This window comes from Salmo salar, chromosome ssa02, assembly GCF_905237065.1.
Source record: "Salmo salar chromosome ssa02, Ssal_v3.1, whole genome shotgun sequence".
NCBI lineage: Eukaryota > Metazoa > Chordata > Actinopteri > Salmoniformes > Salmonidae > Salmo > Salmo salar.
Window position 1 is genome coordinate 24,814,015 of NC_059443.1, and position 23,145 is coordinate 24,837,159.

Consider the following 23,145-nt stretch of genomic DNA (forward strand, 5'->3'; position numbering starts at 1 on the left):
AGCAACTGCCGTTTGCCCCTTTAACTGTTTGAATATGTTAAACACAGCCTTTGTCACAATCACTGATTAGACATGGATGGACACAAAATCTACAGTGTAGAAAACATTAGGAACACCTGCTCTTTCTATGAGACTGACCAGGTGAAAGCTATGATCCCTTATTGAGGTCACTTGTTAAATACACTTCCAATCAGTGTAGATGAAAGAGGAGACAGGTTAAATGACTTTTAAGCCCTGAGACAATTAAGACATGGATTGTGTATGTGTGCCATTCAGAGGGTGAATGGGCAAGAAAATATTGAAGTGCCTTTGAACGGGATACAGTAGGTTTGAGTGTGTCAAGAACTGCAACTCTACTGGGTTTTTCCACTCAACAGTTTCCCATGTGTATCACTCTGGCTCCCGAGTGGCGCAGCGGTCTAAGGCACTGCATGTCAGTGCAAGAGGCATCACTATAGTACCTGGTTTGAATCCAGGCTGTATCACATCTGGCTGTGATTTGGAGTCCCATTGGGCGGCGCACAATTGGCCCAGCGTCGTACGGATTTGTCTGGGGTAGCCCGTCATTGTAAATAAGAATTTGTTCTTAACTGACTTGCCTAGTTAAAAAAAACTATGGTGCACCTCCTAAAAGGACATGCAGCCAACTTGACAACTATGGGAAGCATTGGCATAGACATTGGCCAGCATCACTGTGGAACACTTGACACCTTTGTAGTCCATGCCCTGACAAATTGAGGCTGTTCTGATGGCAAACGTAATATTAGGAAGGTGTTTTGTACACTCAGTTTATGTAGCATGGGCATGGCACAATTTATTTTACCTGTTCAAATGTCCAAAATATGAATGTAGTGTAAAAGCATAAGCCAACTATCAAATTTGGAAAATCAAATTAAGTCAACAAAAAAGTATATATATAAAACCAATGCATGAGCAAAAATTACTTTGCTTGTGACAACTACAGTTTCAAGATCTTCTTACTTTATAATCAAAAAGACAATCATACACTCAGTTAAAATAAAGTTAGCAATAAGAATACAACAGATGACCAGTTGACTGGTTTATTTTGTTTGTTAATGTCTTTTGATTGAAATCTCTTTCATACAAAAGTAACACCCAATAAGGAAAAAAATGTCATTAAATGTTGCCCTTGAACTAGTACATCCAAAACACATATTTAAGGCATTTGAATGAATGATAGAATGTTTCTGAACACAGGGAAAATTAATAGCTTACAACAATGGTCAATTTCATGTCAAATACTTAAATGGTTACGATCATGTCATATTTACATAATATACACAATGCTGTGGTTTTGAATTTGGAAAGTTTAGAAGGGCTACATGGATCATACATGGCTAAAAGTAGCCCACGTCATTATTAAAGTCTAAGTGATAATATGTTTAGAAGGTTAGGCAGAGTAATAGATTAGCCAGCAGAAGAAAAAAACAACCGGGTCAATATGGATTCCTAAAACTGTCAGTGACAACCCATTCCACATGATCAGAGTAAGGAATTTATTCCATGGTCAAAAGCTTACATTTCACTTTGTGTAACGTGAACTGAAACTTTTGTAATTGCATTCAGGGCACATAAAGACATTTAAACAACTATATACAATTGAATATGGAGGCTATTACAAATTAGTGCTCTATGGAAAGGTAATAGTATCAATGAACTGCAGTTCTGACCAGATATAAAATGTTAAAATAGGAGGAAATCTGTAAATATAAACCTTTTCACGAACCAGGTTGTAGGCCAAACATTTCTGAGAAGACATGGGGTAAAAACCACAGTTAAACATCTTGTGAGCCAATCAAAAACTTTAAACGATTAAGATGGAAGTGTGAACACAAAATTGCTTGATGACTGCAAACAGCACCAGAAATAAAAAACATTTCTATGACATTACTGAGTTCATTGGATAATTGAACACAATCAGTGATGCAGGAGGTCTTTTCTATGTCCATTGTCCAACTTGTCTTTTTACATTTAGTTAGTGGGAGGATTTTGAGGGTGGGAAAAAGACTTATGGTCCAGCAGCATGAGTCTTTTGATGTTCCTCTAGAAGATGTGGGAAAGCAAATGCTTTGTCACACTCTGTGCATTCATATACAACTTGTCCAACATGACTTTCTTGATGCTGCCTGAGAAGAGACAGTCGACTGAATGATTTGTAGCACATGTCACAACGGTGGTCTCCTCCAGATTCCTGTTCGGTGTGCACTTTCATATGCAATGACAGGTCGTGTGCCGAGGTTAATGTTTTGGGGCAAACTGAGCACTTGTACTGACTTACACTGTCCGTGGCTTTGTATGTCGGGTGGGCTCGTTCAGTGCCAAACTTATGTTGTCTTCGCTCATGGTCTCTGAGATACCTCTTCAGAGCAAAGGTCTTTCCACAAGACTGGCACTTGAATGGCCGTTCATTGTGATGCTCTTTGTTTAGATGCTGCTGGAGACTATCGTGAGAAGAGAATCGCTTTAAGCAGACAGTACAATTAAAGAAGTCCTCCCCAACATCCACCTCTTCCTCCCTTGACTGTCTATTAGACAGATGTGGGCGTTCATGGTCTGTAACAGCATGTTGCCGACGTGCACAGTGGTGCTGGGGGAAATCACTGCCCAAGAAGCTCTGACCACACTCCGTGCACTCGTAATGTGTTGCAGCAGTCAGATGGCTCCGCTCATGTTCAGCAAGCTTGCTTTTGGTGGGAAATGTCAACTTGCAAACACCGCAAGCAAACGTGTTCTCAGAGTGTATTGAAAGGTGACTTGCCAATTCTATGGCATGAGCAAACCTGTGAGAGCAAATGGGGCATTTGTAAATTGTTCTCTTCTCTGAAACAGTTTCCCAAGCATTTGTCACTGAGCCTCCTTTCAGAGCTTCTGCTGCAGCCTCATCGTCACCATGTTTATTTAAATGACTGACAAAATTGTGACGGTAGTTGAAACTCATGTGGCATTGATTGCACTGATACACGCATGATTGTGGTATTTGGTAGTGACTGAGCTCGTGCTTGTTTAAGTGAGATGCATGCAAGAAATGCTTATTACATTCTTGGCATGAATAAGGTCGCTCTCTGGCAGCCATGCACCCATGCTCAGACAGTTGTTCTGGTTCTTTGAAACGTTCATTGCAAACCCCACAACGATATTGAAGGTGCTTCATTGTAGAGGAAGAGGCAGTAGGAGACGAGGATGCAGTCTTCTCTGGTGGAAGTAAAAGTGGTGGAACATCGTCTGTCTCAATGTGGATTTTCCGGTGCTCTGCCCGACTCATCTTGCAGGAGAATGTGCGATCACATATATCACAAGGGAAATTGTCATCGCGGTGGGTGCCCATGTGCTCTGCCAGCTGCGAGGGCCCTGTGAAGCTGAGCGGGCACTTGGAGCAACGGTGTTGACGGCTCTTTCCATGAGTATGCTTGTGTTTGCGTAAGGCAAAGAGTGAGACAAAGCCTCTGCCACATATTTGACACTGATACTCAGACTTGTGGCTCCGAAGGTGCTGTTGCAGTTGCCCTGCTTGGAAAAAACATTTGCCACATTCTGCACACTCATGAGGTTTTTCACCGAGATGACAGCGTTGGTGATCCTCAAGGCTTTCTGATGTGGTGAACGTTTTCCCACAGACATGGCAGGGGAAGTAGTCTGCAGAGTCAGAGTCATTGTCCTCATTAGCATCATTTTCATCTTCATCATTACTTGCATTACTTCCTCCATCCACATCAACTTCCATGTCAAATTCCTCTTGCACTGCAGTCTCCTTTTCCTTCACGTGGATAACAACATCCATGTTCTTCTGGGTTTGATGCTTCATCCTAATATGTTTAACAAGTGAACTTCTGATTGAATAGTTCTTGTTACAGACATGGCATGTATGAATTAGTTCTTTTGAATGAACTTGGCTTTGATGGTTTTCTAAAGATTGACTGGTCCAAAATCGTTGTTGACACTCTTTGCAGACAAATGGTCTATTTGAGTCATGACAAGTTCTATGGATGTCAAGGTCAGAAGGGCAGGGAAAAGTCTGTGGACATTGTGGGCAAGAAAATGTCTTCTCATTCCAGTGGCCTCTCATATGCCTTGCTAGGTCTGAAGGATTAGCAAACGTTTTACCACAAGGCTGGCAGAATTTCTTTTTTCTTTCTAGCTCATCGCGCCCATGGTCCTCTAAATGGCTGATGAGCAGAAGCCCATCTGTGAAACTTCTATCACACTCTGAGCACTGGTACTTGTTGCCTGGGACTTGTTGACCACTATTTCTCCTATCATGGGAAGATCTTCCTTTGCCTTGATTTCCATAGGCATACTGTAGTGTTAAATCCTTCAAGTCATCTTTGCAGGAGAAATTAGTCTGCAAAACCCCAGTGCCTGTTGTTTTGGAACCTTGGTTGAAGACTAGGACAGTCTCTTTAAGAGTAGGATCCATCTCTGAAGTAATTACAGAGTCAGTGTTAACTTCTTCCTTCGTGACCTTTACAAGTCTACATTTCCTTACATGTGTCCGAAATAAGTTTTTGTTCCAAAAGCCTTTATTGCATTTCTTGCAGTTGAATGGGTATTGTCCTAAATGTGTATGCATGTGTCTGGCAAATCCACCCTTATTTCCAAAGTTCATGTTGCACTGTGGACACTTAATGGGTTTGTTCATATCATTATTTGGATCACTGTCTTGATCAAGCATGAGATTGTTATCACTATTCAGCCGAGTGTCACCATATCCTTCATCCATAGGCTCCTCTTTTATGTTCACCATGCTAGACAACTGCTCCTGTAGAGGTGAAGCCTGATTTGTTGGAGTGTCTCTATGCGTATTGAGAAAGTGTTGCTGGAGCTGAGAGAACAACAAGAAGCGGGCACTGCAATTAGCACAGGAGAACCCTTTTGGGGGACTGCGAGCAGTGGACTCAGTTCGACTACGGGCAGGTGATTTACACTTGACAACACACGTCAGTTGATGGTTCTCGAGTTCGTCTTGCGAAAATACATCACCACATCTGTCACAAAGCACTCTGTCAAGAGGTTCCCCTTTGCACCTGTTCAAATGGCGCTGCAGGTAGTCCCTACGGATAAATCTCTCACCACAATTAGAACATCCAAAAGGTTTCTCCCCTGTATGCAAGCGGGTGTGCACCCTCAATTGCTCACCACTTTTGAAAAGGCGAGGGCAAAAAGTACATTTGAATTTGCGTTTGTCTTTATATTGCAGCTGGAGCCTCTGTAGGAGTCGGTTTGTCTCTCTTGATGGTGGGCTTGTAACATTTAGCTTTTCTGAATGCTTTGTTTTTGCATAAATTCTTTGACATGCACCGATGTTTATATGTCTCTTAAGCGATTTTTCATGAGTAAATGAACTGACGGTTCTTATAGCATGTGACATGGCAATATGTCGGGCCATAATGCTGTGAGTGGGGAAGCTCTTTGAACATATGCTGCAGTCAAACCCTTGTTGCTTTCCTGAATTGGTAATGTTCAGGTTATTTTGCCAGCCCATTCCAACATCTGCAAGACTAATTTTGGCAATGCGAACCTCTAAACGTTGTCTTTTCCCTTTGCAGCGACTCTGGTGCAGTTTTAGATGATCATGTCTGGAGAAACAGCTGTCACAGGCCTTACAGCGATATGGCTTGACCTCTGTGTGTGTTAGGATGTGCCGCCTTAAGTTTCGGGATTTCATGAAGATTTTTGTGCAGATATTGCACTTATATTCACCAAGGCTGGCGCTTGGTGGCTTTTGTCTATTAACACCATCACAGAAAGCTTCATGCTGTAAGCATCGTGACTGGATTCCATAGCTGTGACCACAGTGCATGCATGGATATGATCTTTCTCCAGTGTGTGACCCAATATGTCTCAGGAGAAAACTTCTGTACTTGAATTTGCTTGGACAGTGGGGGCATTTGTGCTGCAACTTGTCCCTGCTACTGGTCCCAATCTCTATGGTGTTCTTTTGCAAGGGATTGGCAGAGTTGCAAGTCTTCTCATGGAAATTCCGATTATCACTCCTTGTAAAGTACTTTCCACAATTCCTGCAAGGATGCATGTTTGAGTTGCCAGAATTGCTGGTGTTTTTTTGCAAGGGCTTTACAGAGTGGCAAATCCTCTCATGGACATCTCGATTATAATCCCTTGAAAACTTCCTCCCACAATTCCTACAAGGATGCCAGACAGTGCTCACTGGCTCTACAGATTTTATGTTTGAGCCATTGCAAAGTCTTTCATGTAACTTGCGCCTTTGTCTGTAACATTTACCACATTTTGGACAGGGGGCTACTGTATTTTGCATGTGGCCATTGTGGTGCAGTAATAAACGGGGCAATTTTTCAAATTCCCGAGGACAGTATGAACATTTGTATACTTTCCTTATTCTTGTCACCAAAGATTTTGATGAGACATCTTCACTTTCTTTAATAGTGGGCAGTTCTTGCTTGCTTTGTGGACCTGGACACTTTTCTTGGTGCAACTGGAGATACTCTTTTCGACGAAAAGGTTCTCCACAACTCTGACAAGAAAATGGTTTCTCACCTGTATGAATGCGTATATGGCGTACCAAAGATGTGCGGGAAGAGAAGAGGCGTTTACAAAATGGACACCAACTTGAAGAGGACTCCGATACATGGTTTAGGCAGTGACTACTCAGTTCTGTGCCACTGTGAAAGACCTCTGGGCATAGGGGACACCCCAACTTTTCTTCCTCTTCCTGCTCTTTGAGTGGTGGCAATGACCCAATCGGCTCAAGTTTTGAGGGGTGCCTCTGTTTTTTCTCTTTGAGTGGCTGCTCTTGCTGAAGTTTGTGATGTGATGCCATATGTCGAAGAAGATACACTGGGTACTGGAACTGCGATGGGCAGTCTGGGCACTGAAGCATGCCCTTTTTGATGTGAGATTGCCTGTGTTGAATCAAGTCCCCAATGGTAGGAAGTATCTTCTTGCAAACAGTACACTGTATCCTTCGCTGGTGCACTTTTTTGTGAGCGACAAGATGGATTTCTTTCCCAAAACGTTTTCCACATTCAAGGCAGCGATATGGTTTGTCACCCATGTGCATACTACAGACGTGTTTCTTCAGGGAATATGAAGTGTTGAACCATTTTCCACAGAAGAGACAGGAAAAGGGCTGGCTGCTGGCTTCACTGGAGAGTGGACCATCTTTGGGCTCCTCAATACTAGCCTTGGAGTTGTTAGAAATGGGAACTAGGCTTGAATACCTGAACTTGATCTTTTTTCCAGTGTTTTCAAACAACTTATGTTTCCTCATGTGTCTGTACTTTCCAGAAGAATGAGCAAAAACGGCCGGACAGTAGTTGCATTTGATACCCGGCTCATTTTGATTCAGTGTCGTTTTCAGTGGTGGCTTTTGTGTTTCTTTCTGGGCCATGTTTTCCTGGCGTTCAGCTTTGGTCCTTGAAGTCTCATTGTGTATATATTCCTTGAGGCACACCAGTCTTATGTGTCTATGTCGGTTAGATGCATTACTAAAGGTGGTGGTGCAGAAGGGGCATCGAAATTTCATTTCAACTTTCCCCGAGCTTCCCTGTGTAAAGTCTTTAATGCACTGCTCGCGCAAATGGCGGGACCGGTTGTAGGAATATTTGAAAACGCGTGGGCAAAGAGGGCACTTGAATTTCTCATTCGTCTCAGCTCCTTTGCATCTTTTCTTGTGCCTGCTAAAATTGCTTGAATAATTGAATGTCATCAGGCATTTCTGACACTTATATGACCTGTATGTGTTCTGACACTTAGGCCGAACGTTATATGACCTAGTTTTTGTATGGTGTACATTGTATCCGTGCTTGTAGAGTTTTGCACTGCTTGCAAAGCTTTTCCCACAAAGACGACAAACATGCTCCTTGCAAATGTCCACCAGCTTCACAAAACAATCTGGAAGATTGGCATAGGGGCTGTCTGGTGGGAGGACAGTTCCCTTTTTGTAAATGCTGATACGTGGGGTTGTTTGAATCTGTTTAACAGGAACTTGTGAACTTCGACGCCGGCATGTCCTTTCACGTAAATGTCTGTTCAGGCTACGGCATTGTGAAAAGTTAGTGCCACACCTATGACACGTGTGTTCAGTTCTACCCGAGTGGCTCTGCACATGCTTGTTGTAATCACACAGTCTGTAAAATGTCTGTGTGCAGCATCTACATTTGTAAACAGCATGCCCGGTTGATTTTCTCTTCTGGGGTTTCATATTAGAAGAGAGTTGTGCGTTTTCATCAACAATACCACACTGATGTTTCTTGGCTAGTGAATCACATGTCAAGTAAGTACCACAGATCTGACAGAAATTGAATTTGTTCTCAGAGTGGTTACAATGGTGGTGCTCAATGAGATGGTCTATACTTTGTGTGGCCTGTTGGCACGCTGCACACTGATAAGCCCCATCTGTGTCATTTTTTAGTTCGGAGTTCCTGAGCAGTACAATAGGGTGCATGCTTTTCCTCATATGCAGTGAGGATTTCAACTGAGCTGCTTGGTCCTCAAAATCCCTCTCGTCTTCAATATTATCAATAGTTGAATCTCCTCCCTCCTGGTTCAACTCAGTTGAATCAATAGACCCGGTCTCCCCCCTTTCCTGATTACCCTCGGTGTCACTCATACAATCTTCTCTTGACAATGGTTCACCGTAGCATTCACTTAGCACTGGGGGTTCTTGCTCATCATCTGCCGTGAATACTTTATGAAATGTCTCTCTTGTGTTTTCAAGACCAGCTCTCACAAGGTCTGGTGGCTCGATATGGCGCATTAGGTTCTGTTGGGATGCCTGGTCCTCTTCCAAACAAGACGATACATTTGACTCATCCATAGGTCTTAGCCACTCATTTTCAATACAGGACTTTTGTTCAATTACAAAGTTGTTCAGACCTAAACAACGCTCCAAAAAATCAAAGCTACTGTGATCCTCTTTCCCTCCACTTGCACGAATGGAATCACTCGCACTTTCATAGGTTGAGTTTGTACTTTGAGCGCCACTGCCAACGATCTCCTGAAATCTAGTTTTCAATGATTGATTTTCAGGGAATTCCAAACAAGACTCAAACGTTTGATTGCTACTCCCTAGGCCTAATCCACAAATGACAGAGGAACTTTTGCAATTTTCTTGACCAGCAACCTTTAAAGAGTCATTATCCTTAACTGAATCCTGATATTCAAAGTCACAGGTATTATCATTCAGCTTGTTAGCAGAATCTTGAGCGTTGGATGCATTGATACCCTGCGAATCCATAGTTCCTTGGGATAATGAATGCTCCTCTTTCACGTTAAATCTCTCTCTTACAATGGTTCCTTCATTTTGGCCCTCTAGGCTGCTGACATTTGAGTACCGATCCTCTTCCTCCATGCATCCCTCTTCCGCATTCTGTGCTTCATCATCCAGTTCCTCTTTTCTCTCATTCACTGAGGCAGTCTGGCTTTCTTCGGCACCCAAGGAAAAATCTGTGTGTTGACCATCTTGCTCCATGCAAGTCTCCTCATCTTTCCCATGTGCTTCTCCATCCAGATGATCCTTTTCTCCCTCGTCCTCTGAAACAGATAGAGCTTCTGGAGCTCCAGAAATCTCTGAGTATTTATTCTCTCGCATCATGAATGTCTCCTTTTCCTTCTCTGGTGGTTCATCTTGATCCTCTTCTACCTCACTCTCTGAAGTAGAAATGCTTTCTGGGAAATCTGTGTTGGTCTCTGGGCTCTTCCATGCACATTCATTTTCCTTCTTGTAATCTGCAACTAGTGGAGTATCATTTGAACCATGTTTTAACATTTCACAAGAAGGCCCTGTCCTATCAACATCGGACTCTGAGCAGCTACTAACATCTGAGTAGTCCTCCGGAATGGAAGGGTTCAATAAGTCACACTCTTGTTTAAGATCATGGGGGTTTAGGTCTGCACCTGAAGTTGAGAGGCAATTACTTGAACTGGCTGTTCTAGCTGGGGTAAAGAAGCTGTTGCTTGTGTGGTTAAACTGACCTTCATGATGTACTGGTTGACCCTCATCTTGCCAAACGACGTCATCACAGTATTTCTGTTGTACAAAATCAGAACTAGTATTGGAATTTGAGAAAAAGTTTGAACTCATGTTCAAGTCCGAGGAAATGTTCTCTGGCGAAACCACAGTGTTGGAAAGGTCATTATGCTCAATGAGGCTTTCAAGGTGGTGCGCCAAACTATCTTCAGAATCCGAAGGCACATTCAAAGTCCTTGAATCCGACGACAATGGCGGAAGGTTACGAAAACAAGTGTTAAATCCTTGAGCCATGCTCAACCTCCACAGAGGACCTGGGACCACTGTTTTCCAACACCCAATCCTGAAAGATAATAAATATAAATGACAGATAGTGTATCCAATATTCAATGATACCACATACAGTTCATTAAAATACCTTGGTAGAAGTGGGTATTGGTGATCAAATGTTAGCTGTACAAGGAGAGTACACCATATCAAGATTAAGGCAAATGTCTACATTTGTTAGGCTACATTTGTCACGTTTGTCTCTGCATGCAAAACAATTAGACCACATACTCACCACCTGCTTTAGCATGTGTGCATGGGGTCCAGGTTGATGTGGGTAAGGGTACATTTACCCATGAAGCTAGAAAATAAAACAGAAAAAGGTAATCAAATTTGATCTTCTACATTTTTTATGTTGATAGAAAATAAGACCAAGTCAGTGCGTCACTACATTTAACCATTTCTGAATGGGCCAATGCCATTGGAACAGAGCTTGCAGAGGTTCATGAGTCGAAATACAAAAGGATTTCAAATTCAAACTCCTCTTGCTCAGTACAGGCATTGCTTTGAATAGTGGGACAAGTGGTGGCTGCAAAAGGATTGTCCTGATGTTTATTTGCCCACAATTTGCAGACATTTTTCTTGGTGGAGGTAGGATAGTCAATTTAGAAGAATTTGTGGAGCCCTGTACCCAAGCTGTACTTTGCCTACCCGATTATGCATCCACCATAGTTGTTGGAACTGTGCTGGAAAGGACAATGTAAAAATAAAATATCTAAGGCAGCGCAGTCTTGGTTGGCACGATAGAGAAAGAGGTATAAGACTACACCGTCATAGCTGATAGATCCCTCTAGTAAGGACTAAGAGCAGTAGTAAGATGGCAATGTCCAGAAACAACCCAAAAGCTACAGTGCATTCGGAAAGTGTTCAGACCTCCTCCCCGTTCCCACATTTTGTTACGTTACAGCCTTATTCTAAAATTGATTAAATAATTTCCCCCCCGTAAAATCTACACACAATACACCATAATGACAAAGCAAAAACAGGTTGAGTCAATTTTGCAAATGTATAAAAAATACAGTGGGGCAAAAAAGTATTTAGTCAGCCACCAATTGTGCAAGTTCTCCCACTTAAAAAGATGAGAGAGGCCTGTAATTTTCATCATAGGTACACGTCAACTATGACAGACAAAATGAGAAAAAAAAGAAGAAAAAAAAAAAAGAAAATCACATTGTAGGATTTTTTCTGAATTTATTTGCAAATTATGGTGGAAAATAAGTATTTGGTCACCTACAAACAAGCAAGATTTCTGGCTCTCACAGACCTGTAACTTCTTCTTTAAGAGGCTCCTCTGTCCTCCATTCGTTACCTGTATTAATGGCACCTGTTTGAACTTGTTATCAGTATAAAAGACACCTGTCCACAACCTCAAACAGTCACACTCCAAACTCCACTATGGCCAAGACCAAAGAGCTGTCAAAGGACACCAGAAACAAAATTGTAGACCTGCACCAGGCTGGGAAGACTGAATCTGCAATAGGTAAGCAGCTTGGTTTGAAGAAATCAACTGTGGGAGCAATTATTAGGAAATGGAAGACATACAAGACAACTGATAATCTCCCTCGATCTGGGGCTCCACGCAAGATCTTACCCCGTGGGGTCAAAATTATCACAAGAACGGTGAGCAAAAATCCCAGAAGCACACGGGGGACCTAGTGAATGACCTGCAGAGAGCTGGGACCAAAGTAACAAAGCCTACCATCAGTAACACACTACGCCGCCAGGGACTCAAATCCTGCAGTGCCAGACATGTCCCCCTGCTTAAGCCAGTACATGTCCAGGCCCGTCTGAAGTTTGCTAGAGAGCATTTGGATGATCCAGAAGAGGATTGGGAGAATGTCATATGGTCAGATGAAACCAAAATAGAACTTTTTGGTAAAAACTCAACTCGTCATGTTTGGAGGATAAAGAATGCTGAGTTGCAGCCAAAGAACACCATACCTACTGTGAAGCATGGGGGTGGAAACATCATGCTTTGGGGCTGTTTTTCTGCAAAGGGACCAGGACGACTGATCCGTGTAAAGGAAAGAATGAATGGAGCCATGTATCATGAGTGAAAACCTCCTTCCATCAGCAAGGGCATTGAAGATGAAACGTGGCTGGGTCTTTCAGCATGACAATGATCCCAAACACACCGCCCGGGCAATGAAGGAGTGGCTTCGTAAGAAGCATGTCAAGGTCCTGGAGTGGCCTAGCCAGTCTCCAGATCTCAACCCCATAGAAAATCTTTGGAGGGAGTTGAAAGTCCGTGTTGCCCAGCGACAGCCCCAAAACATCACTGCTCTAGAGATCTGCATGGAGGGATGGGCCAAAATACCAGCAACAGTGTGTGAAAACTTTGTGAAGACTTACAGAAAACGTTTGACCTGTGTCATTGCCAACAAAGGGTATATAACAAAGTATTGAGATAAACTTTTGTTATTGACCAAATACTTATTTTCCACCATAATTTGCAAATAAATTCATTAAAAATCCTACAATGTGATTTTCTGGATTTTTTTTCTCATTTTATCTGTCATAGTTGAAGTGTACCTATGATGAAAATTACAGGCCTCATCTTTTTAAGTGGGAGAACTTGCACAATTGGTGGCTGACTAAATACTTTTTTGCCCCACTGTAAATAAACAGAAATACCCTATTTACATAAGTAATCAGACCCTTTGCTATGAGACTCAAAATTGAGCTCAGGTGCATCCTGTTTTCATTGAATATCCTTGATGTTTCTACAAATTGATTGGAGACCACCTGTGGTGGTAAATTCAATTGATTGGACATGATTTGGAAAGGCACACACCTGTCTATATAAAAGGTCCCAAAGTTGACAGTGCATGTCAGAGCAAAAACCAAGCCATGAGGTTCAAGGAATTGTCCGTAGAGCGCCGAGACAGGATTGTATCATTGAAGGTCTCCAAGAGAAGAATTAAGAATGGCGCCGGAGTTGGTGGCTGCTGTTTTATGGTCCCCTAACCAAATTGTACTATTGTGTGTTTTTTCACATTATTTGTAACTTATTTTGTACATAATGTTTCTGCTACCGTCTCTTATGAACGAAAAGAGCTTCTAGATATCAGGACAGCGATTACTCACCCCGTAGTGTAAGAAGATTTTTTTCTTTAACGAGTTGGACACGAAGGATTTACTTCAGACACCCGACAAGGCCCTCATCCCTGTCATTCGCAGGAGAAAGAGACGGAGATATCGGGGAAGTAGTTGGGGTGCCTTGTAAGGACCCGATGGCGACTGGGTAATCTGCCTTGACCACCAGTCCTATTAGCCAACGTACAATCACTGGATAATAAAATAGAAGAAATACAATCACGTATATCCTACCAACGGGACGATAAAAACTTTCACGGAGACGTGGCTGAACGACGACATGAATAACAAAGCTGGTGGGTTTTACGCTTTTTCGGCAGGATAGAACAGCTGCCTCTGGTAAGACATGGGGTGGCAGTCTGTGTAGATTTGTAAACAACAGCTGGTGCAAGAAGTCTAAGGAAGTCTCAAGGTTTTGCTCACCTAAGGTAGAGTATCTAATGATAAGCTGTAGACCACACTATTTCCCAAGAGAGTTTTTCCATCTATATTCTTCGTAGCTGTCTATTTACCACCACAAACCGATGCTGGGACTAGGACCGCACTTAATGACAAGTATACCGCCATAAGCAAACAGGAAAAACGCTCATCCAGAGGCGGAACTCCTAGTGGCCGGGGACTTTAACCTCTCTGGGCCAGTGGGACGCTTGCGTCCCACCCTAATCAACAGCCAGTGGAATCGCGTCATGCTAAATGCAAAACCTCATAAATGCTATAACTTCAATTTCTCAAACATATGACTATTTTACACCGTTTTATAGATACACCTCTCCTGAATCGAACCACGTTGTCCGATTTCAAAAAGGCTTTACAGCAAAAGCAAAACATTAGATTATGTCTGCAGAGTACCCAGCCAGAAATAATCACACAGCCATTTTCAAAGCAACTAGCATGCATCACAAATACCCAAAACACAGCTAAATGCAGCACTAACCTTTGACAACCTTCATCAGATGACACTCCTAGAACATCATGTTACACAACACATGCATTTTTTGTTCGATAAAGTTCATATTTATATATAAAAACAGCATTTTACATCGGAGCATGACGTTCAGAAAATCTTTTGCCTCAAATGCTTCCGGTTTATTAGCGCTACAATTTACAAAATTACTATTCGAAAACATTGTTAATATGTAATATTGTCAGTCAAAGACTTATAGATGAACATGTCTTGAATGCCATCTCTTTGCCAGATTTAAAAATAACTTTACTGGGAAAATCACACTTTGCAATAAACGACGTGGTATGCCCAGAAAAATAGTCTAGGCTATACATGTTTTGAGCCATCTTGGAACGATCAACCATCAAAAATACTATTGTAAATAATCCCTTACCTTTGATTATCTTTATCAGAAGGCACTTCTAGGAATCCCAGGTCCATAACAAATGTAGTTTTGTTCAAAAAAGTTAATAATTTATGTCCCAATAGCGTTAGCGCGCTCCGAAGGCTAGTGAAAATGTACCGTGTGCGTCTGACTTGTCGTCAGGAATGAGCAAAAAAATATATATTTAAGTTCGTTCAAACATGTCAAACGTTGTATAACATAAATCTTTAGGGGCTTTTTCAACCAGGGCTTCAATAATATTCCATTGGGATGGTTGCATTGTCTTTCAAAATGTTTCGAAAAGGGAGAGTACCCATGGGCGCCGACGTCACAATGGTAATGGCCCATTTCCTGTGACAAAGGTAAACATCCTCTCTTTCAGTCAATTTTGATGGTAGCAGGCTGTAAAGACTGGGGACATCTAGTGGAAGCTTTAGGAAGTGCTAAATGAATCGCAAGCCACTGTGTTTCAATGGCAAATGTTTGAAGTGATATCCACACATCAGATTTCAGTTTCCTGTCAGGATTTGTCTCAGGGTTTTGACTGCCATATGAGTTCTGTTATACTCACAGACACCATTCAAACAGTTTTAGAAACGTTAGGGTGTTTTCTATCCAAAGCCAATAATTATATGCATATTCTAGTTTCTGGGCAGTAGTAATAACCAGATTAAAATCGGGTACGTTTTTTTTTATCCGGCCGTGCAAATACTGCCCCCTAGCCCTAACAGGTTAATGCAGGAAAACTCAAATCCGTTCTACCTCATTTCTCCCAGCATGTTAAATGTGCAACCAGAGGGAAAATAAACTCTAGACCACCTTTACTCACACACACAACTCTCCCTCGCCCTCCATTTGGCAAATCTGGTCATAATTTTATCCTCCCGATTCCTGCTTACAAGCAAAAACTAAAGCAGGAAGCACCAGTGGTTAATATAAAAGAAGCGGTCAGATGAAGCAGGACTGTTTTGCTAGCACAGACTGGAATATGTTCCGGGATTCTTATGATGACATTGAGTACACCACATCAGTCACTGGCTTCACCAATAAGTGCATCGATGATGTCGTCTCCACAGTGACCGTACGTACATAACCCAACCAGAAGCCATGGATTACAGGCAACATCCACACTGAGGTAAAGGGTAGAGCTGCCGCTTTCAAGGAGCGGGACACTGACCCGGAAACTTATAAGAAATCCCCCCTATGCCCTTCGATGAACCATCAAATAGGCAAAGCGTAAATATGGGACTAAGATTGAAACGTACTACACCTGTTCCGACGCTCATTGGATGTGGCAGGGCTTGCCAACTATTACAGACTACAAGTGGAAGCACACAGTGACACAAGCCTACCAAACAAGCTAAATTACTTTATGCTCGCTTCGAGGTGAGTAAACACTGAAACATGCATGAGAGCATCAGCTGTTCCGGACGACTGTGTGATCACGCTCTCCGTAGCCAATGTGAGTAAGACTTTTAAAACACGGTCAACATTCACAAGGCCGCAGGGCCAGACGGATCACCAGGATGTGTACTGAAAGCATTCGCTGACCAACTGGCAAGCGTCTTCATTGACATTTTCAACCTCTCCCTGTCCGAGTCTGTAATACCAACATGTTTCAAGCAGACCACCATAGTCCCTGTACCCAAGAACACTCAGGTAACTTGCCTAAATGAGAAAGGACCCGTAGCACTCACGTCTGTAGCCATGAAGTGCTTTGAAAGGCTGGTCATGGCTCACATCAACACCATTATCCCAGAAACCCTAGACCCACTCCAATTTGCATACCACCCCAACAGATCCACAGATGATGCAATCTCTATTGCACTCCACACTGCCCTTTCCCACCTGGACAAGAGGAACACATTCGTGAGAATGCTATTCATTGACTACAGCTCAGCATTCAACACCATAGTGCCCTCAAAGCTCATCACGAAGCTAAGGACCATGGGACGAAACACCTCCCTCTGCAACCCCAGGTGGTAAGGGTAGGTAACAACACATCAGCCACGCTGATCCTCAACACAGGTGCTCCTCAGGGGTGCGTGCCCAGTCCCCTCCTGTACTCCCTGTTCACTCATGACTGCATGTCAAGGCATGACTCCAACACCATCATTAAGTTTGCCGATGACACAACAGTGGTGGCCTGATCACCGACAACAATGAGACAGCCTATAGGGAGGTCAGAGACCTGGTCGTGTGATGCCAGGACAACAACCTCTCCCTCAACATGAGCAAGACAAAGGAGATGATTGTGGACGACAGGAAAAGGAGGACCGAGCACGCCCCCATTCTCATTGACGGGGCTGTAGTGGAGCAAGTTGACAGCTTCAAGTTCCTTGGTGTCCACATCACCAACAAACTATCATGGTCCAAACACACCAAGACAGTCAATAAAAGCCTACTCCCCCCAGGAGACTGAAAAGATTTGGCATGGGTCCTCAGATCCTCAAAGTTCTACAGTTGCACCATCGAGAGCATCCTGACTGGTTGCATCACTGCCTGGTATGGCAACTGCTCGGCCTCCACCGTATGGCCCAGTACATCACTGGGGCCAAGCTTCCTGCCATTCAGGACCTCTATACCAGACAGTGTCAGAGGAAGGCCCTATAAATTGTCAAAGACTCCAGACCCCCTAGTTATAGACTGTTGTCTATGCTACCGCACGGCAAGCGGTACCAGAGAGCCACGTCGAGGCCCAAAAGGCCTCTTAACAGCTTCTACCCCAAGCCATAAGAGTCCTGAACAGCTAATCAAATGGTTACCCGGACTATTTGCATTGCCCTCCTGATATAGTGGCCAGTGGAATGTCACTCATCAGTGAAAGGCACACGACAGCCCGTTTAGTTTGCCAAAAGGCACCTAAAGGTCTCGCAGACCTTGAAAAACAAGATTCTCTGGTCTGATGAAACCAAGATTGAACTCTTTGGCCTGAATGTGATGAGGATCCCACGAGGTATCCATCTTTTGGACACCCGAGGAAGCTTCACTCATTGCGTCATCTCCGGTCACAACTTGCAGACTCGTTTATGTGTTGCTGTGCGTTTTGTTGCTAACTTTACTTTGTTACCTGACAACTTTATGGTTTTTACTTTGAATTACCGTTTATAGCGTCTGTACCACCAGTAAGTACAGATAGTAGTATAAGTCCCCGCAGCCGGACAACTTTCTCATGGCTTCTGGAGGGAAATGCTGTAGGAATGATCAACCGGTGTCACTCATTCAGCCGACAGAAACTTTCAACCGGTTCTCCCCATTAAGCAGCGAGTCGGAGTCAGAGGCCGAGCCTTCTCTGGTCTCTACTCCTCCCGTTACGGAGTCTGAGACGCCGAAGCCTCCCACCATTAGCTCTAACAAATTGAAAACCCTAGTCATTGGCGACTCCATTGCCCGTAGTATTAGACTTAACACGAATCATCCAGCGATCATACACTGTTTACCAGGGGGCAGTGCTACCGACGTTAAGGCTAATCTGAAGATGGTGCTGAATAAAGCGAAAACTGGCGAGTGTAGAGAGTATAGGGATATTGTTATCCACGTCGGCACCAACGATGTTAGGATGAAACAGCTGAATCAGCTAGTAAGATGTGTCGGCATCGAGTAATTGTCTCTGGCCCCCTCAAAGTTAGGGGGAGTGATGAGCTCTACAGCAGAGTCTCACAACTCAATTGCTGGTTGAAAACTGTTTTCTGCCCCTCCCAAAAGATAGAATTTGTAGATAATTGGCCCTCTTTCTGGGACTCACCCACAAACAGGACCAAGCCTGGCCTGTTGAGGAGTGACGGACTCCATCCTAGCTGGAGGGGTGCTCTCATCTTATCTACGAACCAGGGCTCTAACTCCCCAAGCTCAATGAGATAGCCAGCCTGCCAGCTTAGTGGAGTCTGCCACTAGCACAGTCAGTGTTGTCAGCTCAGCTATCCCCATTGAGACCGTGTCTGTGCCTCGACCTAGGTTGGGCAAAACTAAACATGGCGGTGTTCGCCTTAGCAATCTCACTGGAATAAAGACCTCCTCTATTCTGCCCTTGAATTGCGTTCCCATGCAAAACTAGACAGATAGCTAACAACTAAGTCTTCAATAAAACTCCCAAGGCGTGACTTTTCTTGAATGAATATTGAAAACGTTTGTTGTGAAACTGCAAAATACAGAAAATAATATCCTTTAGTATTCAATTCAAATCGACATACTGTAGCTGTACATTATACATTTCAAGTTGAAGTTGCATGAAAATACAAAACACGTGCCGAGGTTACCATGCATCTGGCATGACGCCAAACCATGTAGCTAATTGTTACTCATATGGTAATTGGCTAACTCCTTTCATTACTCTAATGTACAACCATCTCTGTAGAATAACAAAGCATATTACACTAGAAACAGTAACAAAACTTCAGTATTGTATGTTTTACAATTCGTTTGCATGACGCACGAGCAAAGTAATACAGCTGACGACATACATGAAAAGCATTGCAATTTGTGTGAGTAAATACAACCAACCAACATTGATATGTAAGCAACTCTATCAATAACAAGATTATCATCACTAGCTAAATGCTTGAATCGAACTTACAAACAAATATTTTCCGAGGCTGAAGCATGACAAGAAATAGCTACACTGAAAGACCTGCACCGTAGCGTTGTTTTTAGCGGCTTCTATGCGCGCAGAACGAATTCTCTACTTCCTGTTTGCGTACAGTCTAAGTACCAGAAAGCTCCACTAGGGGGCAAATAACACCATGGAGCACAATGAAAATCCATCTTAACCATTGTAATAAAATTATCTGTTACCTTCTAACAGGATGGCAGCACATCCTCCATTCCTGCCATTATTGAAAGAGATTGTGATACCTCACATCTCAAAATAGGGCTACTTAATGTTAGATCCCTCACTTCCAAGGCAGTTATAGTCAATGAACTGATCACTGATCATAATCTTGATGTGATTGGCCTGACTGAAACATGGCTTAAGCCTGATGAATTTACTGTGTTAAATGAGGCCTCACCTCCTGGTTACACTAGTGAACATATCCCCCGCGCATCCTGCAAAGACGGAGGTGTTGCTAACATTTATGATAACAAATTTCAATTTACCCCAAAACTTTTTCGTCTTTTGAGCATCTAGTCATGAAATCTACGCAGCCTACTCAATGACTTTTTTTAGCTACTGTTTACAGGCCACCTGGGCCGTATACAGTGTTCCTCACTGAGGTCCCTGAATTCCTATTGGACCTTGTAGTCATGGCACATTATATTCACATTTTTGGTGACTAATATTCACGTGAAAAAGTCCACAGTAGAGGTCGACCGATTATGATTTTTCAACGCCGATACCGATTATTGGAGGACCCCAAAAAAACCGATACCAATTAATCGGCCGGTTTGTTTTTTATTTATTTATTTGTAATAATGACAATTACAACAATACTGAATGAACACATATTTTAACTTACATTTACATTTAAGTCATTTAGCAGACGCTCTTATCCAGAGCGACTTACAAAATGGTGCATTCACCTTATGATATCCAGTGGAACAACCACTTTACAATAGTGCATCTAAATCTTTTAAGGGGGGGGGTTAGAAGGATTACTTTATCCTATCCTAGGTATTCCTTAAAGAGGTGGGGTTTCAGGTGTCTCCGGAAGGTGGTGATTGACTCCGCTGTCCTGGCATCGTGAGGGAGCTTGTTCCACCATTGGGGTGCCAGAGCAGCGAACAGTTTTGACTGGGCTGAGCGGGAACTGTGCTTCCTCAGAGGTAGGGGGGCCAGCAGGCCAGTGGTGGATGAACGCAGTGCCCTTGTTTGGGTGTAGGGCCTGATCAGAGCCTGAAGGTATGGAGGTGCCGTTCCCTTCACAGCTCCGTAGGCAATCACCATGGTCTTGTAGCGGATGCGAGCTTCAACTGGAAGCCAGTGGAGAGAGCGGAGGAGCGGGGTGACGTGAGAGAACTTGGGAAGGTTGAACACCAGACGGGCTGCGGCGTTCTGGATGAGTTGTAGGGGTTTAATGGCACAGGCAGGGAGCCCAGCCAACAGCGAGTTGCAGTAATCCAGACGGGAGATGACAAGTGCCTGGATTAGGACCTGCGCCGCTTCCTGTGTGAGGCAGGGTCGTACTCTGCGAATGTTGTAGAGCATGAACCTACAGGATCGGGTCACCGCCTTGATGTTAGTGGAGAACAACAGGGTGTTGTCCAGGATCACGCCAAGGTTCTTAGCACTCTGGGAGGAGGACACAAGGGAGTTGTCAACCGTGATGGCGAGATCATGGAAGGGGCAGTCCTTCCCCGGGAGGAAGAGCAGCTCCGTCTTGCCGAGGTTCAGCTTGAGCTGGTGATCCGTCATCCACACTGATATGTCTGACAGACATGCAGAGATGCGATTCGCCGCCTGGTTATCAGAAGGGGGAAAGGAGAAGATTAATTGTGTGTCGTCTGCATAGCAATGATAGGAGAGACCATGTGAGGATATGACAGAGCCAAGTGACTTGGTGTATAGCGAGAATAGGAGAGGGCCTAGAACAGAGCCCTGGGGGACACCAGTGGTGAGAGCGCATGGTGCGGAGACAGATTCTCGCCACGCCACCTGGTAGGAGCGACCTGTCAGGTAGGATGCAATCCAAGCGTGGGCCGCGCCGGAGATGCCCAACTCGGAGAGGGTGGAGAGGAGGATCTGATGGTTCACAGTATCAAAGGCAGCAGATAGGTCTAGAAGGATGAGAGCAGAGGAGAGAGAGTTAGCTTTAGCAGTGCGGAGAGCCTCCGTGACACAGAGAAGAGCAGTCTCAGTTGAATGCCCAGTCTTGAAACCTGACTGATTAGGATCAAGAAGGTCATTCTGAGAGAGATAGCAGGAGAGCTGGCCAAGGACGGCACGTTCAAGAGTTTTGGAGAGAAAAGAAAGAAGGGATACTGGTCTGTAGTTGTTGACATCGGAGGGATCGAGTGTAGGTTTTTTCAGAAGGGGTGCAACTCTCGCTCTCTTGAAGACGGAAGGGACGTAGCCAGCGGTCAAGGATGAGTTGATGAGCGAGGTGAGGAAGGGGAGAAGGTCTCCGGAAATGGTCTGGAGAAGAGAGGAGGGGATAGGGTCAAGTGGGCAGGTTGTTGGGCGGCCGGCCGTCACAAGACGCGAGATTTCATCTGGAGAGAGAGGGGAGAAAGAGGTCAAAGCACAGGGTAGGGCAGTGTGAGCAGGACCAGCGGTGTCGTTTGACTTAGCAAACGAGGATCGGATATCGTCAACCTTCTTTGCAAAATGGTTGACGAAGTCATCCGCAGAGAGGGAGGAGGGGGGGGGAGGCGGAGGAGGATTCAGGAGGGAGGAGAAGGTAGCAAAGAGCTTCCTAGGGTTAGAGGCAGATGCTTGGAATTTATAGTGGTAGAAAGTGGCTTTAGCAGCAGAGACAGAAGAGGAGAATGTAGAGAGGAGTGAGTGAAAGGATGCCAGGTCCGCAGGGAGGCGAGTTTTCCTCCATTTCCGCTCGGCTGCCCGGAGCCTTGTTCTGTGAGCTCGTAGTGAGTCGTCGAGCCACGGAGCAGGAGGGGAGGACCGAGCCGGCCTGGAGGATAGGGGACAGAGAAAATCAAAGGATGCAGAAAGGGAGGAGAGGAGGGTTGAGGAGGCAGAGTCAGGAGATAGGTTGGCGAAGGTTTGAGCAGAGGGAAGAGATGATAGGATGGAAGAGGAGAGAGTAGCGGGAGAGAGAGAGCGAAGGTTGGGACGGCGCAAGACCATCCGAGTAGGGGCAGAGTGAGAAGTGTTGGATGAGAGCAAGAGGGAAAAGGATACAAGGTAGTGGTCGGAGATTTGGAGGGGAGTTGCAATGAGATTAGTGGAAGAACAGCATCTAGTAAAGATGAGGTCAAGCGTATTGCCTGCCTTGTGAGTAGGGGGGGGAAGGTGAGAGGGTGAGGTCAAAAGAGGAGAGGAGTGGAAAGAAGGAGGCAGAGAGGAATGAGTCAAAGGTAGACGTGGGGAGGTTAAAGTCACCCAGAACTGTGAGAGGTGAGCCATCCTCAGGAAAGGAACTTATCAAGGCGTCAAGCTCATTGATGAACTCTCCAAGGGAACCTGGAGGGCGATAAATGATAAGGATGTTAAGCTTGAAAGGGCTGGTAACTGTGACAGCATGGAATTCAAATGAGGAGATAGACAGATGGGTCAGGGGAGAAAGCGAGAATGTCCACTTGGGAGAGATGAGGATTCCAGTGCCACCACCCCGCTGGCTCGATGCTCTAGGGGTATGCGAGAACACGTGGGCAGACGAAGAGAGAGCAGTAGGAGTAGCAGTGTTATCTGTGGTAATCCATGTTTCCGTCAGCGCCAGGAAGTCTAGGGACTGGAGGGTAGCATAGGCTGAGATGAACTCAGCCTTGTTGGCTGCAGACCGGCAGTTCCAGAGGCTGCCGGAGACCTGGAACTCC

General features: G+C 44.3%; 1 protein-coding gene across 1 annotated transcript in view; it reads right to left on the reverse strand.

Annotated features, from left to right (window-relative positions):
- Positions 1-1,047: 1,047 nt before the first annotated feature.
- Positions 1,048-23,145, reverse strand: part of znf1035 (zinc finger protein 1035) — a 37,804-nt gene continuing 15,706 nt past the window's right edge. Inside the window, exons 2-3 of the mRNA XM_045700811.1 lie at positions 10,527-10,592; positions 1,048-10,307 (exon numbers count right to left, since the gene is read on the reverse strand). Coding sequence (XP_045556767.1) covers positions 2,030-10,258 — 8,229 coding nt within the window. The 5' untranslated portion in view covers positions 10,259-10,307; positions 10,527-10,592 and the 3' untranslated portion in view covers positions 1,048-2,029. The remainder of the gene's footprint in view (positions 10,308-10,526; positions 10,593-23,145) is intronic.